This window comes from Grammomys surdaster, unplaced genomic scaffold (genome assembly GCF_004785775.1).
Source record: "Grammomys surdaster isolate TR1022 unplaced genomic scaffold, NIH_TR_1.0 138, whole genome shotgun sequence".
Lineage (NCBI taxonomy): Eukaryota > Metazoa > Chordata > Mammalia > Rodentia > Muridae > Grammomys > Grammomys surdaster.
Window position 1 is genome coordinate 9095635 of NW_021604596.1, and position 17334 is coordinate 9112968.

The window sequence follows — 17334 nt, forward strand, 5'->3', positions numbered from 1 at the left end:
TTTTACTAAGTGGAAATGCCAAACTGCCTTCAAAAATATTTATGTGTATAGCCACAGATTAGTGCTTGTATTTCAACTTTGGTCAGAGAAGCTTCTGTTTGCAGTAGCAGTCAATAAAGAGGCTCATAACTGGCCAAAACCCTGAGACTCTTACATGCTCAGCTCTAAATGGTACATCTATGTCAATCCTTTCAAGACTCAAGGAACATCACAGAAAAGGGAGCAGAAAGTATGGTTAGAGCCAGAGCATGGGGAAGAATCCTGTCAAATGCTGTCTTCTGGACAAAGCATGGCTTTAAAGTCATGAATTCACAGTAGCTGTGGTTAGACATGCAGGATCAAGCCAGTCAAAATTCCAGCTGGGATAGGGGAGGGACCAACTAGACTGCACCGATAGCTAAAAAGTCAGCTACTGGCTATTACTGATTGCTGGAGAAGGGGAGTCATTTTTCTTCAGAGATTTGGCTGCTGGTAGTTTATCCATGTTCATGTAGGCAGCAATAACTGAACTCAGGGTTTTTTTTTTAACAGATGTGAAGGTTCCCACACCTTGGGGGATCCCAGAAGGAGTTGATCTGGTCAAGATACATTGTATACATATGTGAAATTGTCAGAGAATGGATTTAGGAGAGCTTAGACAGTTGGCTCAGTGGCTAAGAGCAATTATACTTTGTGAAGGACCTGGGTTCAATTCCTAGCACCCACACATATAGGCTTACTACTTCCTCAGGAACCAGGCATGCATGTGGGACATAGACATGTGTGCAGGCAAAGCACTCATGAGTAAAATAAATCTTTTTTAAAAAAGAAAAGAATGAACTTAAAATATTTTTAAATTAAAAAAAAAGATTATTTCCTGAAAGACTCATGTCTGAATCTTAACTTTTTCCTTTCCCATGGCTTCTTTTCATTCTTGAAACATGTTAAAACTTCACTAGGTTTAAAAATACAAGGCAAAGTACATTTCCATTGGGCCCGGGCTTCTCATCTGAGATGTTAGCTTCTCCACCTCCTTTTGGAATCAAAGTGGCTCCCTTTGACGGTGGTGGTACAGTAGGTGCACAAATATTTACTTAATAAAGAAATATCTTAAACTATTGACCTCTTTTCTGGCTTTATTTCCTCACTACCAACTGTGTAAACCTAAACACTCTTATCTATTATTTACTGAAATTACTTTCTCAGGAGTTCACTACCAGAGCAACAAAGATGTTTGGAAGTGTGGACTGCCTGGTTTATAATATCTTGACTTCACCATTCCCTTACTCTTGAGCTGTTAGGAATTTCCCCAATATTGCAATAGCTCAGTTACGCCTTTTGAAGAACTGGAGTCATCATGTGGATTAAGTTAGGAACATCTTACCACTCTATGCTAGAAACAACAAGCAATCAAACATGTGGCAGTGTCACTTTTTTATTCTCATGTTCTCTATACAGTTCCAACACTATTGACAATTTGACAATCTGACTAGACTCAACATTAGTAGATGAGTATGTGCCTTTAGTTTTAAGCCTCTAGTTAAATTACTATGAAATTAAATGAACAAGAGATGATCTTTAGTATTCTAAATCAGATAGAACTTACTTTGTTCTTTCCAAACTTTCCCAGAAATAAATCCAGGAAAGTCTCGTTTGTGTAAGAAAATACTTCTGCAGAAAAAAAAGGAAAAAAATATTTCAGACAAGATTAAAGTGAAAGCACAAAACCTTGCCCATCATAGGATGTCACATGACTTGCAAGTTGGCAACGGCTGGTAGATTAAATAAGGAGTAACCGGTAAGGCTGACTCATACTTGAGAATTCCTCTGTTTACAATACCATAATCTACCCTCTGTTAGTTTGAGCTCAACTCAGTTTCAGCCAATAGCAGATATCCAACAAATCAAATGATGAACAATATAACAAATGTCTAGCTAGTACTGGAGAGATAGCTTAGCAGTTAAAAACACTTGTTGCTCTTATAGGGGACCCAGATTTTGTTCCCAGAACCCAAGTGTTGGCTCATAACCATCCATAACACTGTGATCCAATACTCTCTTCTGGCCTTCATATACACTACTAAACACATGGTGCACATACGTGCAAGCAAAACACTTAAACACATAAAATAAATCTTTCATTTTAACTTGTTTTTAAAATGCCTAGATGTGCCAGTCAGATTTCTCTATTTTGTTTCTGTGTGGAGTGTATAAAAGCCTGTGGCAACATTGCTGCCTGAAGCTCTTTGAGCTGCTCCTGATTCTAAGGGCTGCCTGATTCAAAAATTATTCTTTGCTCAATAAACCCTATTAAATTTAATTTGTCTAAAATTTTCCTATTAATTAGAACAGTATTCCACTGAGATAGCTTTATAACAATAAAATGGCTTTTGTAAGTAGAACATTATTAACAGTTATGAGGTAGTGTTAATGAAGTTGAAGCTTCTTATTACTTTCTTTAACCCTTGTTTCCCTTCGCAGCAGCTGGGACAGCTCACACAGGATTGATCTGCTCAACACTGCAACATAGATGGGGCTGATAAGGCCCCACCCTACCCCTACTGTTCTTCCCTTTATAGTAAGTCACAATGCTTATTATTCCAAATCTGAAGATCATATTTTAATTTTATTATCTGTGTGTGTGTGTGTGTGTGTGTGTGTGTGTGTGTGTGCACCTATACAATGCCCTGGTATTCCTGTGGAGGCCAAAAGACAACTTTGAGGACTTGGTTCTCTGCTGCCACCATGTGGATTCCATTCAGGTCATGGGAAGTGGCAGCAATTACCTGCTAAGCCATCATTCATGCCCTGAAGGTCATATGTGACTTTTTCTCACACTTGCTACAACCATCTATCAACACAATGTATTGGCTAAAGCTTCAAAATTTCAAGCCCTTCTTGCCATCTCTCTACTACTGCAATCATAATCTGAGTCCCTAACCCACTTCCACCAGACAGCCTGTGTTCAGGCTATTCCTGTTTGTTTCTAGTCCCATCTTCTGAACTATGGCAACCACCAGGATCCTTTCTAAAGAAGGTAGCTGATATTAACTCAAAACTTACAAATGGCCTGCCCTCCATAAAAGCTGGCTCTACTTTAGGCCCTTGTAATACCCACCAAATTCAGGCTATGTATTTCTTTATGGTCATTCTCCAGATATCTGAGTCACAATCTTCTTCCTTTATTCAAACCTAATTTCCCATCTTTCAGAGAACATTCTTGAGCAGCCTACCTTACTTGTCTGTCTGTCTGTCTGTCTATCTATCTATCTATCTATCTATATCTACAACTACTTTTTTTTTCTAAAGTAGTTTTGGGTACCTAATATATTCTACTGGGGAAGAAAAATCAATAAAATCTTCAGACCCATAGAATTTTCAAGTTTTTTTTTCTTTTACTTTTTTAACTATGTGGATTCTGTGCAGGTTCCTGCACAGAATAAGACTTCCCTTGAACTGCAGTTACAGGGGGCTATAAACCACCAGGAGTGGATGCTGGGAATCAAATTCTGGTCCTCTTCAAGAGCAGTATGTGGTCTCCACCGCTGAGGCATTTCTCAAGGCCTATTTTGAAGTTTTATTCACTGCTAAATCCCCAATAACTATAAAGTATTTGGCATATGAAAGATGAGATGTGAGAGACAGATACACTGATAAACACATAGGTACATACAAACATACACAACCTTAATAAGTGACTCGTATTGCTAGGAAATATAAAAGAATTAACCTTAATGAATGTCTTTTATGACCATATACTGGTGTTTTAGTTTTAGTCTTTATGTGTGGGTTTGGTGTGTGCTTGTTTATGCACAAGTACAGGTGCACAGAAACGTTTGCAGAAGCCAGAGGTTAATATCAGGTCTAGCACCCTCAACCTTAGTTTTTGAAACAAAGGTTTCTAATCGAACCCAGAGCTTGGAATTCAGCTAGATTAGCTGGTGAGCAAACCCTGTCTCCACTTTCTCAACACCAGCACTTCTCCAGTGCCAGGACTATAGCACATCACACCTGGCTTTTTCTATGGGTGATCACAATCACCTTTCCTGACAAAATATAAACATCCTAAATATAATATAAAAATATAAAAATACAAAAATCCTAAAATTATCAATTATCCAAATATTTCAACTTTAAGATATTGTTTCCCAACTCCATGATTTTTAGAATCTAGGATTAAATCTGTTGAATACGGTGTAGAAAACCTGCTTAATATTTTGAAGATAAGGCTGAAGAGATGGCTCAGCGGTTAAGAGCACTGACTGCTCTTCCAGAGGTCCTGAGTTCAATATCCAGCAACCACACGGTGGCTCACAACCATCTGTAATGGGATCTGACACCCTCTTCTGGTGTGCCTTGAAGACAACTATATATACATAAAATAAGTAAGTAAATCTTTTTTTAAAAAAATTGAAAAAAAAATTAGAAGTAAACAAATCTGTAACTTTTAAAAATACACAGTAACCTTAACTTAAATTTTTCTTTTATTTTTAGTTAGCTTTGTAAAGCAAAACTTAAATCAAAAATAATTACATGAGTAAACATTTGTAAATGATTAACAAGTCATGCCTCTTTTTTTCTTTGTGAGTTTTTTAGACAAGCTCTCAGGTAGCACAGGCCAGTGTCAAATTTACTAAGTAGCTAAGGATGATCTTGAATTACTGATCCTCCTGGCCCCATCTCCCAAGTGCTGGGACTACAGGAATAACATCATTTTAATGTGAAGCCATGGCTTTTAATATTAATTAATATATCATGCAAAAATACAGTAATATGGCTAGGGTTTTCCATTTACTAAATAATACAGTCTAAGCAAAACTTTGAGGAAGGCTAAAATGCACATATTGCACATAACAACCACAAACTTCTCAGTTTTCTTTGCCTTTTGCAGTGCCCTACTTTGCTAAGGTTCAAACTAGTCCTGGTGAGACTGAGTTCTAATGATAGCATTGGGAATAGAACCAAGGGCAGTGCTTATGGCTATGCCATTCGAGAAGGTGCCAACATCACTAGCTGTCCAAGCATAATTGTCCTTCTCTTCATTAGGATTATGTTTTATTTTGTCCTTGTGCCATGATATTGAATAAGACAAGCATTTTACATTTAAAATCAAAACTGGACTTGTAGCACAATAAAAAAAAGTTCAGTCCCCTGAACACATTCCAATTTGAATCATTATATCTCCATTTTTAAAATAGCTGGTTTTAAATAGTTTCAATTGGAAAGTTTATTTGAATTGCTACAACTTCACAAAGTTGAATGGTGGATGAGTGATCTTTCTTTGGTCTGAACATTCTGCTAGCAATTTAGAAATTTTTATACACAAAAAATAATTAAAATGTAAATCTAAGATCCAGTCAAATTTTGTATTTTTACACTAGGATCCAACAAAAAGGCCCAGCTTTGTTCCAGATTTTCATTTATATAGCCATTAACCTAGTGGCTCAAAACTGTTTAATTTTCCATACAGAAACCATTTGAATACACGGATCTCTTTTGGCATATCTTCCCAGGAGATTATTAAGCTAAATCTGGACTTCTTTTCAGGCCAGTTTTGCTGTGATGGTCCATTTGCAGACTCTGGCAGCCAAGCAAGGACCATAAGGATCTTTTGAAGTGAAGTAGGACAGCAGAGAGAGAATGGCCCAAGAATCAAGGAAAGAAATTTTCCACTTTGCAAAGCTTTTTTTTTCTTTTCCTCCTCCTCCTCTTTGTCCTCCTCCTCCTCTTCCTCCTCTTTGTCCTCCTCTTCCTCCTCTTTGTCCTCCTCTTCCTCCTCCTCCTCCTCCTCCTCCTCTCCCTCCTCCCCCCTTCCTCCTCCTCTTCAAGGGACAGTGATTTTGAAAAGAATGATAATGGGAAAGGTCTCATCATCTAAAAGTTCACCACAGGATTCCATACCTAACAAATTATGCCCCAAATAATCACTTCCAAACTGTCTGTAATATTTGCCCATATCTAGGAATTTTCCACTCACTGTCTTTCATCTGTTAATACTCTCAAGAAAACGCTCATAAAAGAGGAAAGGAGAATCAAGCTCTAAAGTATAGTTCAGCTGTGCTCTCTCACAGCTACGAGTCATCTGCCCAACTCAACTTGCCTCAGTTTACTTCAGTTCTACCTCAGCTTGCTTCAGTACATCTCAGTTTAACCTCAACCTACCTCAGTTTACCTTAGTCAAGTCAGTATAACTCAGCTTACCTCATTTGACCTTGGTAAATGGTAACTTGCTTTAACCTCTGCTTGGGTCAGTTTGTCTCTGCTTAATTAGGTGTAATCTCAGTTGGCTTCAGCTTGACTGTGTAATTCAGTTAAACCTCAGATCGCCTCATCACACCTCGGTGTATCTCAGTTTACCTCAGCTTTCCCCTGCTTAATTAGGTTTAATCTCAGCTTGCCTCAGTTTACCTTATCTCATCTCAGTATACCTGTTTAATTCCGCTTGCCTCGGCTTATTTCAACTTTCTTCCGTTTGCCTCAGTTTACCTCGGCTTACTTTATCTCACCTCAGTGTGCTTCAGTGTACTTCGGTTTACCTTAGCTTGCCTCCACTTGGTTTAACCTTGGCTTGCTTCAGTTTACCTCAACTTGCCTCGCGGCCTTTGAGCGAGCCGGCCCCTCATTGGCCGCATCCCCTCGAAGCCCCGCCCCGCGTTCCGCCTGGTTTCCGTCGCGAAGGACGCGGCGTCGGTTGGTTGCCAAGATGGCTGCGGCGGGGTCGCGGCCGCCACCTCCGCCGACGCCCCGCGAGGTCGCCCTCCTCGCCGCTGCCGTCGCCAGAGTCGCCGGGGCCGCTGCGAAGCCAGGACTGCCGCAGCCGAGCCTACGACGCCCGTGACGCGGGGCCTGGGAGACGCGCGGCCCGGAGCGCCGAGGAGAGGACGAGGGAGGCCGAGCGGCCATGCGGGCGGCGCTGAGGTGAAGGATGCTGGCGGGCAGGCCCGGAGCCCAGAGCGCAGGCGCGGGCGTGGGCGCCGGACCCCCGGTCGCGCTGGGCGCCCGGGACGGCGGCGGGCGTCCGCGACCCGGCGCTTACTTGTATCCTTTCCACGCCCTCCCCCCGGGAGCACGCACGCAGGGGCATGGAAACTGGCAAGTCATTTTCAGTGCGGATATTTGCTTTAGCATCTGTCACCCTACCCCATTCCACCCCTGACCTGAAGTTACACTTTGGTCTCCTACTTTGTGACCTCTTCCCCCGCCTCCCTGCCTTCCCACACCCGTACTTCGCCTTGGCTGTCAGATTTTTGTAGCTTTTTAAAATGCACCGGATCTGTATTGGATGGACCTGTATTGTATTCGCCGTTTGGAATTATGGCGTTATACCCTTTACTTACAGGGACGTAAGTCTTAGTCGTGCTCCTTAGAAAGAGAAATTGCCCAGAGATTAAAATCTTGGGCTGTTCCATTTTAGTTGTTAGCCGCACTCCCTTTCCAGGGCTGCAGAACCCTAGCACTTTCTGATCATTTTGTCTCCCATCTCTGCCCACTGTTGTCAAACAGACGAAAGGAAAAGCAGGGAACCCGAACCTTGACAATTTAGATTATTTCTGATTTTTCCCTAAGAAATCGTTGAACTCCCTCCCATTTGATGTTACTGTTGGTAACATTGTGGAAATGTCAATAAGCTTTGTTTTCTAAGTGCATAAAGCAGTTTTATTCTTCCAGAGAACTTTATGATAACTAGAATTTACCCTTTGTATTCTCAGAAGACTGGCTGGTGGTGATGATGATGTTTGGTCAATCTGTTTTTCTCAGAAAATGGAGTCACTTCTCTTTCCTCAAACGAGGGTCCCTTCCACCACTACCACCCTCCCTCCAGTTCCTTAGCAAGAGGTCCCACCTTCTGCTGGAATATGCTCTTACAGTTTTAACAGCAAATCATCAGTTTTCTCCTCTTCTGCTGATCCTGCTTTGGGTTCTAAGGATGCGAATATGTTAGGGCTACATTAATGCCAAAACACTCCCTCCCCAGGGATTCGTGCCCAGGCTTCCATCCCAGGGACTTTCTGAGTTCTGGACAGTAGCCTGCAGTAGCAGCTGCTAGCTTGTCTGACATTGAATCTTCTTATACACTGAACTCTTACTACGTTATCCTAATTTGTCTCTAAATCAGAGTACAAGGAAATGGCTTGTTGACAAAGCATCCATCTCTCCAGTTATTTTCATTAATGACATATCATTTTTTAATTTATGTGATAAGAACATTGAACCAAGCAAGTGGGAGTAAGGAGACAAAAGTACGAAAGTACGGCTATAGTCAAAGTTCCAAGAGACAGAAACAGTTTTAAGTGGAGGCAGTAAGAAGAGGTTTGACTAGATCTGGCAAGGAAAATGCATTGTATGATAGTTTCTTGTGTTGATAACCTAATTGGAGAAAGACTAAACAAGGAAGTGAATGCCCATAGTATTCTTCACTTTGTAATACTAACTATATAAAAATTATATTCTTTGGAGTAGATGTTAGGGTGAATTGTTTCGATAATGCATACAAAAAATATTAAGCATCTATCTAAAAACTTGTATACCATTTTTTAGATGATAGAAAGACAGAAACATTCCTTATAGTGTAGTAAGCAAGATCATACTATACTATTATATATGCCATATAGTATATATCCTAGTGTAGGAACTAGGTTTAATATGTAGTAGGATTATCTGGATAAATTTAGGAATATATAGGTATCAGGACATTACACTTGTAATTTTCCCAGAGTAACTTAAACTTGTTCTTCCTACAGTGTTCTCTTGAAAGGAAAAAGTTGTATTTTCCTCTATGGATGACTTGTGGCTTTTAAAAGCTAATCATCTTCTTGAAGTCTGATCCTAATAAAGTATTCAACTAGAAAAGAAAAAGATATACCTAGACTTGTTGCTACACTGTTAAAAACCATATTTCCTTCCCTTTTATATCATGTTTACAAATCCTTCAGAAGACATCTTTAAAAATATTACATATATGTCTTTCAGTTTGTATTGATGTGGTACAGGATTTTAGTTGAAATGAAGGCAAAATGAACTCTAGCCCGTGGAGAAAGTTTTTAAATGACAAGACTGTTACAAACTTACTCCCTTGGTAAAGCTCAGACAAGAGTTTATATACATTTGATTATTCTGAAATATATAATAGAATTTCTTTATAATATTGATGCAAAATATTATGACCTTGAAATTAATACATTTTGAATTAACAAATCATATGTACCCTAACATTATTGTATGTATTTGTTGTAAGTCTATATTATGCAAACCAACTTTGGCCCTTAGCTTTTCCTCAAAAGTTTAATCAGCTGATTTCTATAAAATAGACAAATATTCATGCTCTACAATCTGTAACTTTGATGTATCTCACTCATTTCTAGGTCTCAAGTGGGGTGCTAGACAGTTAAGTCAGTGGTTCTCAGCCTGTGGGTCGTGCTTCCTTTGGGGGTCAAACGACCCTCACAGAGGTTGCAAATCAGATATCTTGCATATCAGATATTTACATTACAATTCATAACAGTAAAAATTTACAATTACGGAATAGAACAAAAATAATTTTATCATTGGGGTCACCACAGCATAAGGAACTATATTAAAGAATTGCAGCATTATGAAGGTCATGAACCACTGAGTTAAGTAGTAATTAACTGATCATTTATTAAATTTCAAATTCATGAAAAATCAAAAATATTGTGATAAATTAGATAACAGTCAAAACCCAAATAATTTGGAAAAGCCAATTAATCTTGTCAGTGCCAATTAAGCAATGGCTAGTTATATATATAAACTTCAAATTATTAGGATCACCAAAATACCCAATTTCCTTCAGAAAATTTTATAAGCTCATGACATATGGCTGTCCTTATATCTTTTCATAAGCCATCAACAGGGATCTTTGGAGAGAAAGTCTGTATTCACAAACATTATAATTTATTGTTTATATTTGCATATAAATTTCATACTGTAGACTAAAGGGCCCATTGAAACATTGAATTCATCTACTCTGTGTTACTAAAATCTTTCATTTCCTTACGTATAAACCTAGTAACTATCCAAATATCTGTATAATGAACAAAAATATGTATTTTCATTATCTAAGTTTGTGATTTCTAAAAGTAATTTATTTTCCCCTCATGGAAAGTGAAAGATACCTTAAATCCATATACCAAGTCTAAATGTGTGTGTGTACATGGAGAGATTAATCTCACGTTTGCTGAACATATACTAACACTAATATGTACACAGATTGTGTAGTAGGTCCCACAAGAGCCTTCTAATGTTATTACCATGAGGCTCTAATTATATCAGACAGTCTTGACATGCACTAAATATGTAAACTGTTGTTCTTAACTAAATGGCATCACTAGAGATATGAAAATCCATCTCGAGAAAAATTTAGAAGAAGAACGCCAGATACTACTACAGCAACAAAAACTATGTCGGAACCGAGCACGTAAATATTTCATGGAGTCAAACCGAAGGAGAAAGTAAGTAATAGTATTTTGTTCAGAAGTATAGAAATGCAAAGTCATTCTAAGTTATAGTTGCTCTACTTTGAGGTACTTCATAGACTTGAGTCATGACCATGGTTTGTTTATAGAACAAATGATCGGTAGTTTCATAATTTTGTAAATTTTATTTTTCTAAACTACAATATAGAACCAAGTCTATATTCTAGTTTATAGATTGTGACCATCACGGTTTTTCCTTGATACAGAACAAGAAATTTAATTACAAATAGACTATGATTTGACTTTAATTTACTATTCACCATATATAATTTTTACCTGCTACCCTTCTCCATTCGATTATAAAAAGAGGGGAGAGATGAATACTGATATAAATCAAATTTTATAAATCATTACCAAAAAAAACTGTCTGTGGAAACTATAAACTATAAAATGCAGTAAAATTAAAATTATCCAACTACTTCTTAATCATTTTTAGGATTTTAGTTATTAAAATTTTAAAGATAGTGGTTTTGTTGTTGTTTTGTATTTAGTGTGTATAAGTGTTTGCCTGGATGGATGTAGGAACACTACATGCATACCTGGCACTTACAAAGACCTGAGGGAGCTGTTGGAGTCCCTGAAACTGAAGTTACAGATAGTTGTGAGCCACCCCGTCTCTAATTCTTAGCAAGTATTCTTGACCACTGTGCTATCTCTAGAAACTGATGAGGTTTTTCAACTTTTTTAGGCTGAATGGTTACCCATTATTTAAAATTTTTTATTACAGCCTTATCCATGTTCTTGTAATCTATGGTACAAAAAGATCCCTGGAGCTTATTGACTCCATCATTGGGCATATGCTGCAAATCCCAGTTGGGGAATACAAAATTGTTTGCCTGTAATTTTTTTTTCTGACATTGTATTTCTCTTGAGATTAATCCTTTCTTTGTCGAACAGTGTTAGAATTTTTTAATGACATTTATTTTGGTTTTGTTCATATGCTTCTGCTTTTCTGTTACTTTCTGACTCCTGAAGACATTATAAGGCACATGACAAGAATTAGTAAAGATGATTAGAAGTTTATGTAGTTATTCTGTCTAATCAAGGTAAAGTCAGAGCATTGTAGGTTTTTTAGTATTTAGCATTTTTCCCTTCAGATAAAGGAAAAGTACCCACCCATTTTTTTTTTCAGTTGTCTTAGGAAGTTATCTCTAACTGTTTAACATGTCACAGAGTAGGAATCTCTAAAAATTCATATTCTAGAAGGTTAAAAATAAAAAAACATATAGGGGGATGATAGAGGGAGTGAGGTGGGAATGGGTGGGAGAGTGGGAAAGGGAAGGGAGGGTGGGATGGGGAGTTTACAGAGGGGACACTGGGAAGGGGAACAACATTTGAAATGTAAATAAATAAAATAGTCAAGTAATAAGAAAGAAAAAGAAAAGACATGATTCTTATTCTCAAATCGTTAAAAATGTAATAATGAAAAATAACAGTTAGTGAATACTGTGGTGGAATCTCCTATGAAGTAGGACAGAAGCACATCTCATGGACTATAGTACAAGAAAGAGTTCTTGGAAGAATAGTTAGCCACATGTTAGCCAAGGAACATGAAAGGAACCATGCTTTATGTAAGCAGAATAGAAGAAAAGTCTAATATTATAAAATATGACAGAAGATGTATGTGGGTGTTATGTGGGAAAATGTAGATGAGTATCAGATGACAGGAGATAGCTTATGAAATATGTATACAAATCTAAAGAAAGTGTAGAGAATTTTCCCATGCTAGATTATAAAGACATTATCTTTAGGTTGTATTAAATAAACAAAATTAGAGATGTTCATGATCAAATTTATATCTTATCTCATTATACCAAAGAAGCAGCAGATGAAAACAATACAGACAAAAAAGGTAGAAAACTATTAGACTCTCCAGGCAAGTGAGAGAACATGGATGAGGGCTTGGAGCTGAGCGGAAGTCAGGCTCACTTACAAAGAGAGTTGTCAGAGTTCTTACAGATTAGGAAAACTCTAATATTTTATGTAAATCTTTCTAGAATAACATTTTAAGCTTTTATATGCATTGTGTACATCAATAAAGGGAGTTTTTTTATCTTGTACCATAGACTCACTGGTATAGTTTGGAATCTCCTGTACAGCTACATTGATTGTACTTGTGATATTCTGCTTTACTGTCCTCTTTTAATTATCAGCTGTTTCCACATTGATTTATTCCTTGTTTTTTTCTTCTCATTCACACATGTAGTGTACAATAAGTGGCCTCTGACAGGTAACATTGTTGAATTCTTCTATTAAAGATTTTCTAAACTTCTCCACTGTTCACTATAATCACTTTTTAGAAATTCAAATCTTTTCTTTAAACAGAAGTAATATAATTTTTTTAAAGATTGATTTATTTATTTTATGTATATGAGTACAATTATAGCTGTCTTCAGACACACCAGAAGAGGATGTCAGATCCCATTACAGATGGTGTGAGCCATCATGTGGTTGCTGGGAATTGAACTCAAGACCTGTGGAAGAGCAGTCAGTGGTCTTAACCACTGAGCCATCTCTCCAGCCTAGTAATACAATTTTAACTTCAGGAATTTAAAATGCTGAAATGGAAAATAAGAATACCAAATACAACCTGTCTTTGTCCATAACAATGATGTAAGATACTTAAAGATGTACTCAATACTTTCTTATGAAGTAATTGCAAATTTATTAGCAATTGTGAGTTTTCCGTATGTCTTTAACCTAGTTTCCTCCAATGACAGCATTTTACAAAATTATAGTATGATATCAAAAACAGAATAGTGACATTCACATGGCCAGTTCACAAAGGTCACTCATGTATCCCTTTCATAGCTACAGCCCTTCCTACTCCTGATCTATTGGTCCTCATTTCCGGTTTTGTTTTGTTTTGTTCATTTTTTACACTATTAAATAAAATTGTAATACGCAACCCTGGGGAGTTATGTTTTTCCCTCTCAGAACAGTTCTGTGGTATTAACTGTTATTGCTGGGTAGTATTCCACAAACACATATACCAGAAACATGTTGGGTTCAAGTTGTTAAGAGGTTGTTATTGCTGCTGGTGGTGGTATTGATGATGGTTGGTTGGGTTTTTTTGGTTGTAGTTTTCTTTGTTTATTGTAATACTATCACTGAGTCTTCCACTGAGCCACATCCCCAGCCCTACAACTAAGATTTTTTAAACTGTTTCCATATTGATAGATATCTGAGTCATTTCTAGTTGGGGGTGGTGTAGATAGAAACTGTAAATTAATGTATAGTTTTCATATAAACATAAGCTTTTATTTCTCTGGAATATATGGCAAGGAGTACATCGCTGACTCGTATGTATGGCCTCTACATACTTACAGCCTTTCTCCAGAGTGGCTCACTGCACCCACAGCAGTGTGCATCCAGACTTTCTCTGTAGCTCCTTGGTTGTTGCTCTCAGTGTTTCTATGTTAGCCATTCTGTATGGCATTTAGGAAGATCTTACCATGGTTTAAGTTTACAGCTACCTAGTGGCTAGTGGTGTAGAGTATTCTTTGGGTACTTGTTTCCCATGTGTCTGTCCTTTTCATGTTTTTTTCTCTAATTCTTTTAACTGTTAACTGTGTTCACATTGATTTGGTCACATTGGGTTTCGTTTCTTCACACACACATGCAGCTTGGAATGGTCATGTTCATCCCCCCTCTACTTCATCTTCTGCCACCAATCACACTTCTACTCTCCCTCACTCACATCCCAGGCCCTGGGATCATTACCAGTTCTTGTTATAATTTATTCTTCTACTGGGGCAAGATGGCATTTCATTGTAGCTTTGATCTCTATTCTCCTGATGACTAATAATATTGAGTATTTTCTCTTGTATTTATTGGATTTTTGTACTCCACATTTTGTGAGGTGTATAGTCAGATCATTTTCAAAAGTTGTTTATTGAATTACTTGGGCTTTGATAAGTTTTTAAGTTCTTTATATATTCTAGAACATATCACCAGGTTGTTCTTTAGGTCTCAAAGTCCTAGCCAATCAACTTCCTCATCTCTCAGACTCTTCTTGTAAGATAAATACATAGATGGATGATAGACAGATAGATACATAGATGAATGATAGATAGATAGATAGATAGATAGATAGATAGATAGAAGATAGATACATAGATAGATACATAGATGATAGATAGATAGATAGAAGATACATAGATACATAGATACATAGATACATAGATAGATAGATACATAGATACATAGATACATAGATAGATACATAGATACATAGATACATAGATACATAGATACATAGATAGATAGATAGAGGACGCACCACTCAACAGTGGGAGCATGTTCTCAGAAGTGTTTCATTGGGTGATTTCACGGCTGTGTGAACATCAGTACTTACCTAAGCCTTATCTGCTCAGAGTAGCTTCTCTCTGATGTTAGTATGCCTCCTATGGAAGTGCCACTGCCCTTTTTTAATACATTATAGGAGATTTTTGCTAGAATTGAGCCTAAGAGTAAAAGTAACTAGGACTTAAGGAATTTTAGGATTAAGAAATCTTGGGATTAAAAGCTATGAGCTTTAGTTAACTAATAGTTACACTATCAGTTAAAGTAGTTTTCCAGCCAAGTGAAGGAAAATTCCTTGAAAAGATAGGAGTCTCAGTATAGATTTGAGGATTTCAAATAATTTTCTATCTTAACAAGAACAGGATTAGTAATATAAACCATGTGCCTCTTCACATGTAGAAAACTCAGGATAGCTTCTTTATTTCCTCGCAAGTTGTTAATACCATCATTTGATATATTTTATCCTTGAAAAATATTTTATCTAATTTCATTTTCATTCCTAGTTTTTCATTTCTAACACCTCAAAATATGGTTGAGTTTTAAATTACCATGTTTGAAAGGTGTAACTCTCCACATCTGAATAGGATTTTGTCCAAGAAATAGAAAGGTATTGCAAGGCAGACACTTCAGTTCCACATACTATCTCTTGGGGCCTCAGGTACTCTTACTGCTACTGCTTATTATGTTGCTACAGAAAACTGTCACCATGGCATGTTGTTTATTCCTAGGAATACTTCCATCAGGAGTAAGTGATGCTGCACAGTGGTAGACTCCTGGGAATGCAAAACTAACAGCTTAGCATGTGGTTGTACTTAATGAGGTCACTCACTTTGAGCTAAGGTGCTGTATACATTTCATGAGACAGAGCTACACGTGTTGAGCGGACCCTACAAAAGTCACCAAGGCAGACTGTATGTCTTCTGAAAAATGCTCAGCCCAGAGGCAGTAGATAATGACAACACACCTTCTGAATCTAAATTCTACAGAACCTTCTTTCTTGCTTTTACCACCTGTTTCTTCATTCCCATTGCGTTTATCTGAGTTCCTGACACATCACCAAATGAAGTAAATCTCAACTCCTGATGGAGTAAGGAGAGAACTGTAGTGTAAACATTGCTATACTTAATTAGTAAGACTTTATCATCAGGCCTATCACAGAGCTCAAGAGAAAAGCATTGGCTTGCTGCTCATACATATTCTGTCAGTACTTTAATTTTTGACACAGTTAGTTCAGACTATATATTCTATAGTCTTGGATGTGAAATTCTTTTCTGAGCACATTTTAATACAGAGAACAGGACCACTGTGGAAAAATATAAAGTAGTAGAGATGGCATTTTTGCTATTAAAATAACTTCATGTTGCAGCAAGGAACATACCACCTCTTACCTTCAGGATCTACCATTCCTCATTACTAAATTGGTTGTGTGTTCTCAGCTTACTCATGCAGCAAGTCTGTTTGGTCTGAGCATTTGCTTGCTGTTACTTCTGCTAGAGTGTTTCCTTTCTCCATAATTTTTATGACTGTCCCCTGTCTAGCTTAAATATCAGGTCTCCAGGGAGAAATGTAATATGACTTTCTAATTAGTGTTGTTAGTTTCAATCAGAATGTCACATAGAACTAATGAGTGTGAGTTTTCTTTTTTTTTCTTGCCTCGAGTTTATTAGTAAAAACAGCATAGGACACTGGTCATCTGTAAATGGTGTGTGGGTAGGTGTGTCACAGCAGTCCATCTGTCTTCACGTTGGCAGGAGCCTTTTCTATGGGGCCTTCACAGGGGCCTGGGCACCTTTGGGAGCCTGGGCTGGAGCTGCAGCCTGGGCCTTAACTGGAGCTTTGGCCTCTGCCTTGGTTTGAACCTTGGGCTTTGGTTGGCAGAGCCTATGACCCTTGGCCATGTAGCTTCAAATCCGCTTCCCAAGCTTGGGGTGAGTGATGAAAGCCAGGCGGCTGAGTTTGCGGCTGGGGCCCTTTGGCATCTTGGGCTTGATGGCCTGAGGCTTCACAAGGGCCTTGATGGGCTCTGTACGTGCACTCACTGCCTTTGCATTGTTGGCCTGCATCTTCTTCAGGCCTTTCTTGTTGTGCTTCTTGGCAAAGCGCATGTACCTCAAGAACTTGGGGTCAACCCCCTTAAGAGACTCGTATCTTTGTGACCGGGGTTTCTTGATGCCATTTCTGTGCCATTTGTGGGACTGGTTGTGTGTGGTGTGGTTCTTGGACTTGGCCATGTCTGTACGGTAACCCGCGGCTTCCGCAGTGCCGAGTTTTTATTTTTAAATGTACAAAGGAATTAATAGGACCAGATGTGCTGAGTAGATCACTGTGAGTTCTAAGCCAGACAGGTCATATAGCAAGTTCCAGGCCAGCCAGGGTACATAGTCAGAACTCCTCTCCAAAAGCAAAAACAAATGAAACAAAAGTAGTAAATAATCTGTATTAAATCTTTATCCCCAGATCAAATAAATAACAGCTAAGTGGTTTCCAGACGATAAGCTTGGACTTACTCCATGGCTCATTTGCTGCTGTATAACGCCCCCTAAAACTTGCTAACAAA

General features: G+C 38.0%; 1 protein-coding gene across 2 annotated transcripts in view; it reads left to right on the top strand.

The window, feature by feature from the left end:
• Positions 1-6668: 6668 nt before the first annotated feature.
• The window catches only part of Cep126 (centrosomal protein 126), a 51528-nt gene continuing 40862 nt past the window's right edge, over positions 6669-17334 (top strand). The window contains exons 1-2 of one of the 2 annotated variants that reach the window (XM_028763390.1): positions 6669-7017; positions 10329-10448. In XM_028763390.1, coding sequence (XP_028619223.1) covers positions 6905-7017; positions 10329-10448 — 233 coding nt within the window. In that variant the 5' untranslated portion in view covers positions 6669-6904. Of the gene's footprint in view, positions 7018-10328; positions 10449-15713; positions 15884-17334 lie in introns of those variants that run through there. The other variant, XM_028763391.1, reaches the window with a different exon arrangement.